Source organism: Indicator indicator, chromosome 5, assembly GCF_027791375.1.
Source record: "Indicator indicator isolate 239-I01 chromosome 5, UM_Iind_1.1, whole genome shotgun sequence".
NCBI classification, from domain to species: domain Eukaryota; kingdom Metazoa; phylum Chordata; class Aves; order Piciformes; family Indicatoridae; genus Indicator; species Indicator indicator.
This window is the reverse complement of record NC_072014.1, coordinates 25552757-25567725: the sequence shown is the minus strand read 5'-3', so window position 1 is coordinate 25567725 and position 14969 is coordinate 25552757. Positions and strand designations below refer to the sequence as shown.

The 14969-nt window shown below is 59.4% G+C and overlaps 3 protein-coding genes across 5 annotated transcripts; 1 reads left to right on the top strand and 2 right to left on the bottom strand.

Annotated features, from left to right (window-relative positions):
- Window positions 1–138: 138 nt before the first annotated feature.
- GLB1L (galactosidase beta 1 like) lies at window positions 139–5316 on the bottom strand. The gene is made up of 16 exons (XM_054380712.1): window positions 5263–5316; window positions 4654–4826; window positions 4203–4353; window positions 3928–3988; window positions 3564–3658; window positions 3126–3306; window positions 2984–3042; window positions 2665–2786; window positions 2432–2472; window positions 2021–2139; window positions 1806–1880; window positions 1633–1722; window positions 1391–1504; window positions 988–1119; window positions 434–649; window positions 139–357 (listed from the first exon to the last, which is right to left on the bottom strand). The coding sequence occupies exons 1-16, from the start codon at window positions 5314–5316 to the stop codon at window positions 139–141; spliced, it is 1902 nt and encodes a 633-aa protein (XP_054236687.1).
- An 895-nt stretch (window positions 5317–6211) lies between these two features.
- Window positions 6212–8636, top strand: STK16 (serine/threonine kinase 16). 3 transcript variants are annotated; one of them, XM_054380881.1, is made up of 7 exons: window positions 6212–6297; window positions 7339–7558; window positions 7638–7771; window positions 7847–7967; window positions 8043–8138; window positions 8206–8327; window positions 8416–8636. In XM_054380881.1, the coding sequence occupies exons 1-7, from the start codon at window positions 6212–6214 to the stop codon at window positions 8552–8554; spliced, it is 918 nt and encodes a 305-aa protein (XP_054236856.1). In that variant the 3' UTR covers window positions 8555–8636. The 3 variants fall into 3 exon arrangements, with proteins under 3 accessions (XP_054236856.1, XP_054236857.1, XP_054236859.1); XM_054380882.1 differs by lacking the exon at window positions 8043–8138; XM_054380884.1 differs by lacking the exons at window positions 7339–7558; window positions 7638–7771.
- A 956-nt stretch (window positions 8637–9592) lies between these two features.
- On the bottom strand, window positions 9593–12191 carry LOC128967333 (tubulin alpha-5 chain). The gene is made up of 3 exons (XM_054381433.1): window positions 11996–12191; window positions 11394–11542; window positions 9593–11185 (listed from the first exon to the last, which is right to left on the bottom strand). The coding sequence occupies exons 1-3, from the start codon at window positions 12174–12176 to the stop codon at window positions 10214–10216; spliced, it is 1302 nt and encodes a 433-aa protein (XP_054237408.1). The 5' UTR covers window positions 12177–12191; the 3' UTR covers window positions 9593–10213.
- Between the last annotated feature and the right edge of the window lie 2778 nt (window positions 12192–14969).

Genomic DNA, 14969 nt, shown 5'->3' with positions numbered 1-14969 from the left:
TTGGGATTAACATGTGAAACAAGCTCAATTCTTGCATCCCTTTAGCGCAGACCTTCTGCTGGCCTCTGTGCTTCACCAGCCCCCTGCCATCACTGCCACCCCAGCAAGACATGATTCTGGTGCTCAGCAGCCCTGTGTTTATTCTGTGGCCACAGTGCTGTGGCTGAGGGTCCTGTTGAAAATGGGTCGGTCGAGGAAGAGCAAGAGAGGGATCGGGGGTGCCCCCTCCAGCTCCAGCACTGTGATGTTGTTGGGGTGTCCAACATGCAGCACTGAGCCAGGCACAAAGAGGGTCTGCTGGGGCCCACGGCGGGGCCAGTACCGGCCCAGGTTAAAGCCATTTATCCACAGCTGGCCCTGGGAAATGAAGACAGGACTGAGCTGTGCGCCCCTTTCCACCCTCACCCCTTCTCCTGGCTGACAGTGGTCTTACCTTGCCCCAACCCGGGAACTTCACGAAGGTGTCCCAGGCAATGCCAGGGGTCTCAAAGGTCCCAGTGTAGAAGGCTGGCCCTGCTCTGCCCCTGCTGTTTGATTTTGGCAGGGCACCGTGGGGCCAACCCTGATGCACAGCAGTGTCTATGGCCAGGGGATAGATCAGCCAGTTGCTTAGATGGCTGGCGTCTAAGGAGAGGTTCCCCAGCAAGCCCTGAGATGGAGCAGGAGAGAAAATGAGGCAACAGGGTCTGCCATGGGCAGGAGGATGTTTAGCTTCCCCAGGGCATATCCGCCTCACAGCAGTGGAGGTGGGAATGGATCTGCTCCGAGGGGCTGTACAGTCCTGACTGCTGTGGCAGCATAAAGGAGACAAAGGCCCTATTTCTGGAGCGTTTGTCAGGACCAAGGGAGGGCATGGTGTGAGATTAACTGGGGCACAGGTCTGAGGTTATCTCTGCCATGGCTGGAGTCTGATGCAGGTGGCAGGAGAAGGGAGTGTTTGGCCACACAGGTGCCCAGACCATCACCTCCAGAGCCCTCTCCCCTCACCTTGAAGTCACTGATGTTGGCCCCAAAGCTGATCCTGCCCATGTTCTCCAGGAGCACGTCCAGGGTGTCCCCTGCCCTGCCCGTCACTCGCAGCGCTGTCTGCCCATCCCGCTCCAGCGTCCCCTGGTACTCCTGCAGCCACAAGGTCTGCACTGCTGCCCTGTGCCTGGATTCCCCTCCCCCAGTCACTACCAGCAGCCTGCCAGAGTTGCATCCTGCTGTCAGCTCTCCCAGAACCAGCCCAAGCCTATGCTCTGCCCCTAGAGGGGACATGTTCAGGCCAGACGGCTACCCGTCAGGGCTTCAGCATGGTTCACGGTACCCTGGCTGCCCCTGAGATCCCATCAGGGCACAGCCTTCCTGAGAGACTGAGCCCGGAACAGGTGTGCTCCTGCAGTCTCACCTTCTGCAGCATCACATAGCCACGGTCACAGATGGTGTGAGGAGGAGCACCCAGCATCGCCGGGTCTGGGACATCCTGGGGCAGCTGTGTGCGATACACCACAAAGCCATGGACCTGCAGGACACAGCAGAGTGGCACAAAAAGGGAAATTAGTCTGGAGGCATGCTCTGCTCCTCCAGCTCAGAGCCAGGGCAGGGCAGACAAGTCTAGGAGCATCTCCCCCACTGCACCCAGGACCACACCTGCTTTATGGCCTCAAAGGTGAGGGGGAACTGGCTGTGGATGGGCCCAGAGGTACACAATACATCCAAGACATCCAGGAGGTTGGCATACTGCAAAGAAAGGGATGGGTGCTGGCCAGGCTGAGGCCAGCTGGCCAGGCCGAGAGAGCTCAACCCTCAGGGCAGGCACTCACCTTCTTCAGGGCCACCGAGCCGTAGGCGTATTTGGCAGAGGCGGATGGCATTGGACCGACTGGCAGAGGCTGAAACTGAACAGCAAACTGTCAGTTGTCTCCCTGGGCAAGCAGGGAGATGTCCCTTGTCCTGCCAGGTCCCTCTGTGTCCCACTCTTCCCTGGCACAAGCAGCAGTGGCCAGTGCTATCCCCATCCTCCAGCCAGGCTCAGCACCTTGCTGATGACTGTACGGATAGCAAACAGCTTCTCGGTGGGGTCTCCTGCCTCTGAGAGGGGGGCATCGTAGTCGTAGCTGGTGGTCACTGGTTTGTACTGGTCTTTGAAGTCAGCACCTGGACAGGGGAAGCAATGGGAGGTGAGCAAGAGGTTCTGGAAGAGGCCAGAGCATGGACTCCAGCCCCAGGGTAGCAGCAAGGCAGTGGCAGGGGCATGACCCAGGAACGGAAGCCCCTGCCTGAAGACAAAAGGAGTCCCGAGGGGAAAATAAACTTGAATTCAGGGGCCCTTGTATCAGCTTGCCCTGTAGGACAGAATAGGAGTAGGAAGCAGGTTCCTTGGGGATGGACAGCGAAAACCTCCTAGCCCCACAGCATGTCCCCATCCCCAAGGCAGGGCCCTACTCACCACTCCAGTAGGCGAAGTTTGTCCCCCCATGGAACATGTACCTATGAGATACCCCAGAAAACCCTGTGAGCACCTCACAGACATGGTGGGGGTCTCACTGGACACTTCCCTCTCCCTGCTGTATTTTGCAGTCTCAGCCCTGCCTGCCAAGCCTGGTGGGATGAAGGTGAGCAGCAATGCCCACTCCACTGCTGGCAGACAGGAGAGCATCACACCCTCGGCTGACTACTTGCATGTTGACATTGGCTCCCAGCTGCAGCATGTCCTCCAGCTCCTTGGCCACCCTTGCTGAGCTGGTGCTGGCATGTGCTTCCCCCCAGTAGTCCAGCCAGCCCGTGTAGTACTCAGAGTTCACCTGAGGGAAAAAGAGACTATCACCTGCCTGGAGTGGGGCTCCTGGCACCCCTCTGTCAGCCACATCCCCTCTGATCAGCTACAGGCTGGCCCCAGCACTTCTCTTTGCCTCGCTTTCCACCCTCCCCCAGCCCCTCTGCCTCCCCAGAGCCATTGCAGGTCATCCACCCGCCACCATGGAGCCCCACCCAAACTCACCAGGGGCCCCTTTGGCTCGACCTGGCGCTGGGCACTGAATGCTTCAGTCACATTAGAGCCTGCGGAGATGGCAGTGGAGAGTTTAGAGCAAGAGGGAGCAGGGACCCTCATCCCTTCTGCTTCTCCTACCTCATAGAGGTACCTGGGCCAAAGTCGATGGTGGCATAGAGACCCTGCAGTGTGCCACAGCGCAGATCCTCCGCCCGTGTGTCATCGGTGGTGAACAGCAGCACCTCGCTCCCCAGCAGTGCCCGGAAGGAGGCCAGCAGATGCCGCAGGTAGCCGTAGTCACAGGCATAATAACTGCCATATTCATTCTCCACCTGAGTGTGTCCCAAAACAGACCTTCCAGCCCCATTATGACCCCAGCTTTGCCAGTGTCCCTCAAACCACAGCTGGGGTAATGGCAGTACCCCAGAGTTCCAGCCCTTGGATTTACACCCAGGTCCAGAGGTCAGGAAGGAATTATCTAAGAGCTGTTCTAGATTAGGACATGGTGTAGAGGGTACAGGTGGCTTTTTGAGGCACATCCAAAGATGATCCAAAGCAGGGCAGGGGGCTGGGTTCCACAGCACCCTACCTGTACACTGATGATATTCCCTCCATACTGGTACAGCCGTGGCTTGATCTTGGGTAATAGGACATGGAGCCAGGAGTCCACAGCTGCCAGGTAGGCTGGGGAAACAGAGGGCAGCTCAGCCTGGCTGCCACATCCACCCTAGCCAACCTTCAGCAAACCCTGCCAGAAGGAGGATGGAGTCGTCGGGGCAGTGCCAAGTGTGATGAGGAATCAAAGGTGAAGGATGAACTACAGGATTCTCAAAAGATGGAGAAAAGGATGAGAGAGACCACACACACATGGCTGGCAGGTGTATGGAGAGAGATCAGCATGCTGGCAGCAGGCTGTAAGGACACAGTGGCCAGAGCCCCATGCTGAGGCTCACCAGGGTCAGAGGAGCGCAGGATGATGTCTGATTTCCACAGAAGCCAGGCAGGCAGGCCACCCTGGAGAAACACACACAGCAGAGATGGAGGCAGAGAAACAGCTCAGCAGCCTGGGCTGGCACACAGCCAGCACAATGCCATAGCACTGGAGCAGCATGTGCCCCACAGGGCAGCAGCCTGGACAGGGCTGGCATGACACCAGAGTCAAAACAGCCAACCCCACTGTGCTCTTCCCAAACCATTTGTCACCCCTCTGTGGCAGGATGGAGCTCACCATCTCCCACTCCGCACAGATGTAGGGCCCTGGACGCAGAATCACCAGGAGCCCCAACTCAGCTGTCATGTCCAGGAAGGCTTCCACATCCCGGTTTCCAGCAAAGTCATAAACCCCAGGCAGTGGCTCGTGGTAGTTCCAGGGAACATAGCTGGGGTAAGAGAGGAGATCACCATGCAGGCGCTAAGGGCCCCCCAGCACTACAGGGACCTGTTCCACAGACTGGGCCCTCTGCTCCCATCAACTGGCCTCCAGCCTGATCTTGGGATGGCAGCTAGGGTTGGACCAGGACTGGCAGGGATGTCATGGGGATTCCAGTGAAAGGGCTGGACCCCACTTCCTGTTGTCAGAAAACACCCTTGCCTCTGTCCCTGCTCTGGGGACCCCAAAGACCCCAGGGAGCCACAGCGGCTGCAGGATGAGCACCATCAGGGCTGCCCTGGTGACTTACACCTGCACAGCGCTGAGCCCACTCATGTACATCTTGAGGAGCCGATCCCTCCAGGCAGGCCGCGGGACACGGGCATAGTGGATGCTGCCAGAGATGTAGCGGAACGGGATACCATCCTTGAGGAAGCAATCCTTCTCCAAATCTAGCTGGAAGGAGCGTGCGGGGAGCGAGGCCTGCAGGAGAGGGATGGTGATGGGGGGCTCCAGACCACCCCCAAACCCAGCTGCCCACTCCCTGGGACACTCCCCATCTTCAGTGCAGAGACGAGGCAGGTACTGGACTGTCCCAGAAGAGCAAGAGGGACAAGCAGGACAGCCGTTTGCACCACCTAATGGCCCACTCCCCACTAATCAAAACACTCTGTAGTAAAGCTAATGGCATGTCAGGCGACAAGTTCTGCTGAAGACAGGTGCTGGGAGGGCAGGCCCAGGGAGCTAGGAGCACAAATGAGATACTGGGACAGGATACGGGTTGCAGCAGAAAGGACCCACAGCAGGAAGACCAGGGACATAGGGAGGAAAGCAGGGCAGATCCCAGAGACGTCTCAGCAGACCCTTCGCAGCTCAGCCCCATGTGCCTCTCCCAAACTTTTCACCTGTGTTTGCTCACCTGAGTGTGCAGAAGCCCCACAGCCAGCAGCAGGACCAGAGCCGGCAGCCACATGCTCGCTGGGTGCTCGGTAGACCTGGAATGGAGGACAAAGTGGGACATGGACACCACCATTACATGATTCTTACAGGCCAGCGCCGGGTGCTTCCTCCAAGTCCTAAGTCCAGGCAGCTGGGAGCAGGACAGCTGGGAAGGAGCAAGCGGCAGAGTGACTCGGGCTTCCTCACTCCCTCAAAGTCCACCGGGCCCAGGATGCACGCAGCCCATCACTGCTGAAGCCAGTCCCATCCGGCGGACACAGCCCTGATACCTCCTGGGGCAGTGGATGACACATAGAGGTACAAGGAGCCTCATCAAAGTGTCACCACCAGACACAACGCCTTCGAAGGAGCTCAGCCCACTTGTCACATCGGAGATGTGGTGATGGGTTACCGCTCTGGCAGGGCGATGCTGCCGCCGCCTGAGGGAAGCAAAATGTCCCAGGAGCGAGGCCTGGAGCCTGGTGGCGGTTCTGGTGACAGGGGTTTCAGGAAGGTATCGCAAGGCTGGCCTGGGGGGTGATATCCTCAGGGACGAGCCCCGCGGAGGTGGCCTCGCCACCTCTGCCGCCCGCACCAACGACCCGCCCGCCCGGGCGAAAAGCTTGGTTCCCGGAGGCAGCTCTGGGGAGCGGTGGGGCTGCCGCTACCACCGCTGGCAGCCGGGGAATGCCACCGCGCTACGGACACCGCGTTCCACCCTGGTCACAGTGCAGGGCGAGCCCGGGGCTCGCTGCTCGCCCCTCGCTCCACTGCGCTTCCGTCGCGCCGCAGCGCGCTCGCTCCGGAGGAGGGAGCACCGGGTGCTGGGCGGCACCAGGGACCCGGCGGAATGCAGCGCCCCGCCCGCGAGAACGCAGCGGGTGACGCACCGAGTGACGCGCGGCGGCGGGCGATGACGCGGGCAGGCGATGGGGCAGGCGCTGTGCGTCTGCTCCCGCGGCACCGTCAGCCTGGGGGGAGCGCGGTACCTCCTGCTCCATCGGCTGGCAGAGGGGTCCGAGATGGAGCCGGAGGCTCGGGACGGGGGTCCGCGGGGGAGGGAGGGGTCCCGGGTACGGGGGGGGCTCGGGTACGCGGGGGATGCTCGGGGATGGGGGGGAGGGGGGCGGGTTTCGGTCATGCATCGTGGAGGGTGCTCGGGGATGGGGGTGCTTGTGCATGGGGCTGATGCTCGGGAATGGGGGGATTGCTCGGGGATGTGGGGCGATTGAACACGGTGGGGATGCTCGGGGATGGGGGTATGCTTGGCCATTAGGCCATTAGGTATTCTCTGGCTCCAGGAGATTCTTGGGCATTGGGGGAAAGCTCGGGGATGTGGGTGTTTGTGCATGGAGGGGGTGCTCGGGAGGAAACTCGGGGATGTAGGGTGCTTATGCATGCGGGGGATATTCGGAGGTGAAGGGTGCTTGGGCATGGGGGTGATGTTTGAGCTCGGGGGTGCTTGTACATGGGGATATGCTCAGACTTGGGAGTAATGCTCTGGTATTGAGCTAATGCTGAGGCATGGGGCTGTTCTCAGGCATGGGGGCATGCTCAGGCATAGGAGATGTTGGGACATAGGGGAATGCTTGGAGGTGAAAGTGATGCTCCTTTGCAGTTGTGGTAAAGCACGTTTCGGGGGGTGTGGCATGGTCAGGTATGGTGGGGAGATGCTTTAGCACTGGTGGTGTTTGGGTGTGGGGGAGAATCTTAGGCATATTATAGGGAGATGCTCAAACATGGGGAGAGATGCTCAAGCACATGCATGGAGGATTCTTGTGCTGGGTGGCAGGGCTTGGTCATGCCCAGGAGTGGGGAAGTGAGGTTGATAAGGTCTGTGGGTCTGTCACATGGAGTGGGGATGCTTTGGTTGCCTGGCGGGTGCTCACAAGGTGGGGAAAACGTGCATGCCCGAGGGGTTCTGAACCATGGAGAGGGGAGCAGGCATTCTGCCCCCCTTTCCCTGGGTGCTCATATTTGAGGCTGGGCACAAGGCCCCAGTGCAGGTGCAGCAGTGGTGTGACACCCAGCCCACACCATGCTTGGTTCTTCGTAGGGGCTTCAGCTATGTGGACCTGGTGGAGGGGCTGCGAGATGGGCGCTTCTACGCCCTGAAGCGCATCCTGTGCCATGACAAGGAGGACCGCCAGGCTGCCCTGCACGAGGTGGAGATGCATGGCCTCTTTGACCACCCCAACATCCTGCCCCTGGTGGCCCACTGCATGGTGGAGAAAGGTGCCAAGCATGAAGCCTGGCTCCTTCTGCCCTATGTGAAGGTGAGAGGGTCTCCCTTGGCTGCCCCCTCCTCCTTGCCACCAGGAGTGGCAATGGCAACTGACTGCTTGTGTTTACCAGGGAGGGACCCTCTGGAGCGAGGTGCAAGCACTGCGAGAGAAAGGGACCTTCATGTCAGAGCAGCGGATCCTCCTCATCCTCCATGGCATCTGCCGTGGGCTACAAGCCATCCACAACAAGGGCTACGCACACAGGTGGGAGGACAGCAGCCCCAGTTAGGGGGGTTGCCAGGGGGCCCAGTGGGCTTTCAGTGATGTCCATCCATTCAGGGACCTCAAACCCACCAATGTGTTGTTGGATGAGGATGACCAGCCTGTGCTGATGGATCTGGGTTCCATGAACCAAGCTTGCATCAAAGTCAACAGCTCTCGGAAGGCCATGGCTGTGCAGGTGGGTGTCCAGGGGCATCACCCTGTCAGCCTATCCCTGCCTTGAGCCCTTCATTCTCATGTTCTTCTCTTGCAGGACTGGGCTGCTCAGCGCTGCACCATCTCTTACCGTGCCCCTGAGCTCTTCATAGTGCCGAGCGAATGCATCATAGATGAGCGCACAGATATCTGGGTAAGGATTCAGCCCCCTGGCCCCTGGCTCCCCACCATAGGGCTGACTTGACCCCACCATGCTCCAGTCCCTAGGCTGCATGCTGTATTGCATGATGTTTGGGGAGGGGCCCTACGATGCCATCTTCCAGAAGGGTGACAGCGTGGCTCTGGCAGTGCAGAACCCCATTACTGTGCCCCCCACAACCAGGTGAGGAGTTGGGGAGGGTGACCCTGCTCCTGGGCAGCTCCCTGTGTTGTGCACCACATGGACCTCCCCCTTGCCATCTTTCCTCCAGGTACTCTGCTGCCTTGCAGCGCCTGCTTTCCTCCATGATGACAGTGAACCCTCAGGACCGACCCAGTATTAATGAGGTCCTTCACCAACTGGAGGGGTTGCAGCCAGCACCAGAGGGCCAGGACACCACCCAGATCTGAGCCTGCTGGCCAAGCCAGGGGAAAAGTGGCTGCCCTCATCCCTGCCTCCCTGTGCAGCTGTTGCAGAGGAGACTGCTGCACTCGAAGAGCTGCTGCTCTGTGCCGGAGTTGTGTTGGATTTGGAGTGTTCTGTGCCCTGGATGCTGGTGCCTGGGACTTGATCCTGTGTCTTGGAATTGTGGACCTGTGATTTGTTGCTAAACACGGGGCCCTCACCAGCCACTGCCTCCCCCAGGGGTTGCGGAGGAGGATGCTGTGGGGCCCGCTCTGGGTGACAGCAGAAGTGGTCCCACAGCTCTGCACCACAGAGGAATTGCCTCTGACCAAGAGCAGGGCTGTGGTCTGGGTGCCAGTGCGGTGCTGGAGCAAGGCAAGGGGGACCCAGCCCCTGCTCTGCCACTGCTCTCAGCACCGATGTTGCCTTTAGTTTGGAGTAAAAGAAGTTCTTGCACAGTGGTGTGGATGGTGTGTCCCTGTCTGTGGGGAGCGTTCCTGATGGGGGCATGCAGAGAGTGAGGCCTGCTATTGGAGTTGAGCAGCCAAATGTTGCCAGAGGGAAGGGCAGCAGAAGACAATTGTGGCAGGAGGCAGGTTTGGAGCATTATCAGTATCAGGGAAAGTTAATCCCTGGTCCCATCATGCTCCTGATATTCACAACTCTGCAGCTGGAGCCAGGTGCTGATGGTCAGAGCCTCAGAGGCCAAGCACTGCAGGAGGGGGCTCAGCACAGGCTGAGCTTCTTGGCTGCCCATGAAGGGGGAAGGTAAGTTCCCAGGCTGGGGAGCTGCTGGAACTGGGGAGGCATAGCAGTCCTGCTCTGGAGAGGGTAAGCAGAGCCTGACAACAGCACAACAATTCCAGTGCAGGGGATGTCCCTCAGTCCAGCAATCACCCTTCATAGAATTGTACGATAGCTTAGCTTGGAAGAGACCTCAGAGCTGCCTTGGCTGGCGTGGTTCAATGAGACACACAGCAGGTGGGCTGCCCATGGAGGGTGGGTAAATAAAAGAGAGGCAGACAAGCAGTTACACAGGGAGCGTTCCCCTCCTTTAATCGTCTCACCACAACACAGCGGTAAAGCAGCCACAGAGGTTCAAGCCACATTGGATACCATTGTGGGGTGCAGCTGCTGCACTGGAGAGCCAAGCATGCCCCCTGTCCTGCACTGTGGCCACAGGGACAGGGGTGCAAGGCTGCTCCCACTGCTTCCACCACTATCCTTCCAGACAGCCTATCTGCCCTGCATGTGGGGAGAAGTCCCAACAGCCACTCATCTCTCCCTGCTCAGACTAAATCCACTCCCCTGAGCTCCAGGATACAAGATGGGGCCATACACCATAGGACCATACATCACATGAGGAAGCAGTACCCACTGCTGAATGGAGCAGCAAATTGGGTGGGATGCATGCCACAGCCCCAGGGAGCAGACACAGGGGCTCTTACCTGTGTGGAGAAGAAGCTGGGACTGGGGCAGAGCACTGGGAGGAAGCACAGCAGCACCAGCAGCAGAGCTGAAGCACTCACCACACACCTGACCGGACAAGAAACCGATGCGGCTGGGGCATTAGTGGGAGACACAGAGGCTCTGAAACGGTTTATTGCAAAAGGTTTCTGCAGCTAACAGAGGAAGAAGCACAGGCCTTTTGGCGTGGTGCTTCTCTACTCTTCACCCTCCTCTTCATCCTCATAGGAGTCCAGGCCCACCTCCTCGTAATCCTTCTCCAGAGCAGCCATGTCTTCCCGTGCCTCAGAGAACTCCCCTTCCTCCATGCCCTCACCCACGTACCAGTGCACAAAGGCTCTCTTGGCATACATCAGGTCGAACTTGTGGTCCAGGCGAGCCCAGGCCTCAGCGATGGCCGTGGTGTTGCTCAGCATGCAGACGGCTCGCTGCACCTTGGCCAGGTCTCCCCCCGGCACTACTGTGGGTGGCTGGTAGTTGATGCCCACCTTGAAGCCCGTGGGGCACCAATCCACAAACTGAATGCTGCGCTTGGTCTTGATGGTGGCGATGGCAGCATTGACGTCTTTGGGCACCACGTCTCCGCGGTACAGCAGGCAGCAGGCCATGTACTTGCCGTGGCGAGGGTCACACTTCACCATCTGGTTGGCCGGCTCAAAGCAGGAGTTGGTGATCTCAGCCACTGAGAGCTGCTCATGGTAGGCCTTCTCTGCAGAGATGACTGGAGCGTAAGTGGCCAGGGGGAAGTGGATACGAGGGTAGGGCACCAGGTTGGTCTGGAATTCGGTCAGGTCGACATTCAGAGCCCCATCAAACCGCAGTGATGCTGTGATGGATGAGACAATCTGGCTGATGAGTCTGTTCAGGTTGGTGTAGGTCGGGCGCTCGATGTCCAGGTTTCTGCGGCAGATGTCATAGATGGCTTCATTGTCCACCATAAAAGCACAGTCTGAATGCTCCAAGGTTGTGTGTGTAGTGAGGATGGAATTGTAGGGTTCCACTACAGCAGTGGAGACCTGTGGTGCAGGGTAGATGGAGAACTCCAGCTTGGACTTCTTGCCGTAGTCAACTGAAAGTCGCTCCATCAACAGGGAGGTGAATCCAGAACCGGTGCCACCTCCAAAGCTGTGAAACACAAGGAATCCCTGGAGGCCTGTACACTGGTCAGCCTGTGAGAAAGGCATGAGATTGCTCTGAGATGGATTTCTTTGTGAATGTCTGACTGTTCAGAAGTTCTTTAGGACCTGGTCCATCCCTGCAATGGGCAGCTGCAGATCCCTCCCAGAGCACAGCAGGACTAGCAGTGTCCTCTGAGCTCCAGCAGGATGCTGGAGTCCAGCCCAGGAGGGACACATCCCCCTTTCTGCAGTCACCTACCAGCTTCCGGATCCTGTCCAGCACTTGGTCGATGATCTCTTTGCCAATGGTGTAGTGCCCGCGGGCATAGTTGTTGGCAGCATCCTCCTTGCCAGTGATCAGCTGCTCAGGATGGAAGAGCTGACGGTAGACTCCTCCCCGAACCTCATCTAGGAGGGAGCAGGGAAATATTGAGCTTAGTGGAAGCTGTTGATTTGAGCCAGCTGCCAAGTAGCTGAGGAGCAGATCTGAGCACCTATTCCTCACTCCCTGCTGGGGGCACAGCCAAGGCTCCACATGTCAGCAGGGTCACCACAGGAATCGGGTTTCTCTAGCACAGGGAGGTGGCTGCCACCTCTCTACACAGGAACTCAGCTTCTCTCACAGTGTTCAGTGGCACTGGGAGCTGCCAGGCAGGTTGGGCTGGTTTCTCCCCATGCACATGTGGTAGCAGAGACTAGCAGCACTGCTGCCTGTAGGACACTTCAGGAACAAAAGCTCATGCTCAGGTTTGTGGCTTCTCTTGGGGAAAGAGATGCCCTCAGGCTGAACCAGTGCAGGATATTATCAGCTTGCTACCCACCTGGGGGTGCACCCCAGGCCATGCAAACTGCAGGACTCACCAATCACAGTGGGCTCCAGGTCTACAAAGATGGCTCTTGGGACATGCTTCCCAGCTCCGGTCTCACAGAAGAACGTGGTGAAGGAGTCATCTCCTCCACCAATGGTTTTGTCACTGGGCATCTGCCCATCAGGCTGGATGCCATGCTCCAGGCAGTAAAGCTCCCAGCAGGTGTTGCCCATCTGGACACCAGCCTGGCCGACATGGACGGAGATGCACTCACGCTGGGGAGAGAGAGGCAGAGTCAGACTCTAGCACAGTTCTGTTTTACCCACGTCAGGCAGAGCAGCCTCGCATGGTGCCAGTGCCCCACGGACATCTGCACAGGAGCTGTCCTGGGCAGTGACCCCAGGGAGTTTTCTTTGTGTGATCGTCTGCATGCCTCTAAGGGTTCCCACAAGGCTGTCATTGCCCTCGCCCATGCACAGGCACCATGCTGGGTCAGGAGCCACCCCTGGTGTCCTTTCCACTCAGCTTGCATTGAGCCACCACCCCCACGTTGATAGCCTCCAGCACGCTACCAGGCTCCCTGGCAGCCTCAGCACCTTCCCCATGCACAGCAGGCCCTGTGAGGTGCTGAGCTGAGCAGCAAGTACTTAACCCATGGACTGGGAACCCCTGCTGCTTCAGAACCAGAATCAGCCTTCTGCGGCAAGGGGCCTGGGAGATGGGGGCAGTGGGTGAGGGCTGTCTATGAAGCCCAGAAGTCTTCGAGGCAGCACAGGAACTCTTCAAGATATGCATCCCCAATCCCGTGCTGAAAAACTAGGGTGGGCAGAAGTGCTGGAGAATAGCTCCAGCTGCGAGCTGGAGATGTGCTGCAGGCCTGCGCCACTACCCCTGATACCCCTCCTCCACGGGCCCTAGTATCCCTGCCTCGCTGCTCCCGGCACCCCACTCCTCCAGGCCTGGAATCCCCCGGGCAGGACACTAGTACACAGAAGAGGGGTCCTGGAGCTCCTCGCTTCTGTATTCGGCGGCTGCGTAGCGCTCCGAGCCGTGATGGGCTCTGTGCCCCGGCCCGGTGAGGGGGGAGGACAAGGACTACCGGCGTGGCTCCGGAAGGGCCGGGGCAGCTCCAGCTCGCCGGACTTAGGGGCAGCGCTGCGGCGAGCGAGGCGCTGCTGTGCTGCACCTCCTTGGCAGAGCTCCGGCCCCTTTCCCGATCTACTAAATATAGCCCAGGTCCCCGCGAGGGCAGCGGCCATTCCCCGGTTTGGACAGCGGTCCCGACCCGCTCCGCGGCTACCAGACACCCGCGGGATGGTTCGGGAACGGACCCGCACTCCCGTTGCTTGCTGCCAGCCCCGAAGGAGAGCCTGCTGCTGCGGGGCTTAAGCCCTGCCGAGCGCCCACCTCCGGGCCCCGGTACCCGGCTGGAGCGTCCACCCCCGGGCCCCGGTACCCGGCTGGTGCGTCCACCCCCGACAGCTGTCCCCGTCCTTCCGCAGCTACCGTTCCACATCGGAGGGGTGACTCTCCTCCAACCCCCACCGCCTTCCCTCGCTGGGGCAGCGGGAGGACCCAGGAGCCCCGGGACTGCTGGCGGCTGGGGAGGGGACGGGGCAGAAGTAGCGAGGGGACACTGCTGCCCTCGGGCAGGGGGCGGTGGGTCTGCCAAGGTCACGGCACGGAAGGAGAGGGCGCGTCGCGGCGGCTCGGCCGTGCCTGGTGCTCCGGGGGGCTGCCAGGCGCACTCCCCGTCACCGTGCCCGCCACCCGTCCCGCACTCACCATGCTGCGGCTGTAGGGATCCGGGTTCTCCCGTTGGCTCGGTGCGGCGGGGTTCGGCTCAGCACGAAGCTGCAGCTGCTGCAATCACCTCCGCAACGCCCTCTTATAGGGGGGTGGGGCTTGATGCCCTCCCGCCCCCCTCATTTGGGTATATTTGCATGCGGGGCGGGAGTACCCACTTTAGGGGCAACGGGAGCCTACATGAGTGTCCTCCGGTTGCGGAGGAACCCTAAAGTGCAGGAGTCGGGGCTGCTCTCCCTCTTCTGCCGGAAGGCAAGCAGGGGACATCCAGCCAGGCTGTGGGCAGGAAGTCTGGCGTTTAGCCCACAGGAGTAGAAGGGCTGCCCAGCCATTAAAATGGGGGGACGGAGCAGGTACAGCAGCCGCTACGTGTTCTGCTACCAAATCCCCTGCACTGCAGTTCCCTGGGATTTAGGAATACCCTGAGACCACCTGGACCTCTGGAACAGGAAAGAGGAGGAGAAATACGTTAGATACATGTCAGGCTCTGGGATCCAGGGTGCCCACAAACCTCCCTTTGCCGTCAATACTCTGGGAAAATGACCAAAGGCTGCTCTTTTCTGCCGGTGGGCACAGGCAGACAGAGCTGCACATCTCTGTGAGCATGCAGATCATAACGACGAATCTGGGCTGGGGGGCTGGCCCAGCTGCGAAAAAAGGGTCATTGCAGCCCATTTGCTATTAATGACTTGTGACTACACTCGGAGAAGCAGCTCTCTTTGAGCCACAGCCAGCACAGTCTCTCCTGCCGAGGCCAGGGCTGCAGCTTCTGCAGAAGTGTGGGGCCACCAGCTCAACTGCCGGCTGAGCCAGAGTCCAGTGTGCCAGCCTCGCATGCTGTGTGCTGCAAAACAGGGCTCTGTCCTTGCTGCCAGGTTGTGGGCTCACACAGCTTCCCCCTGACCATGGGGATGTGAGCTCTGCTGCCCAGGAACAGGTCAGGAGACATTGCTGTGTCCCTCTGCGGCGGGGTCCAGAGGTACAGGATAACCTTTAGTAAAAGTAATAAGACACAATTTGAACTTCTATGTGCTTCCAGCAGCAGAGTCATGTCTCTGTGAAGACACATGAAAAAGGGGTCTCTCCAATGAGATTACTTCTGAAGGAGCAAGGGTCCCCTTGCCCTGCACTCAGACCTGGACAAGGAGATCAGAGCAGTGTTTGGCATGAGGGGCAGCAGATCCTGCGCTAGCACACCAGCAGGCACCACTCAGTGTGAG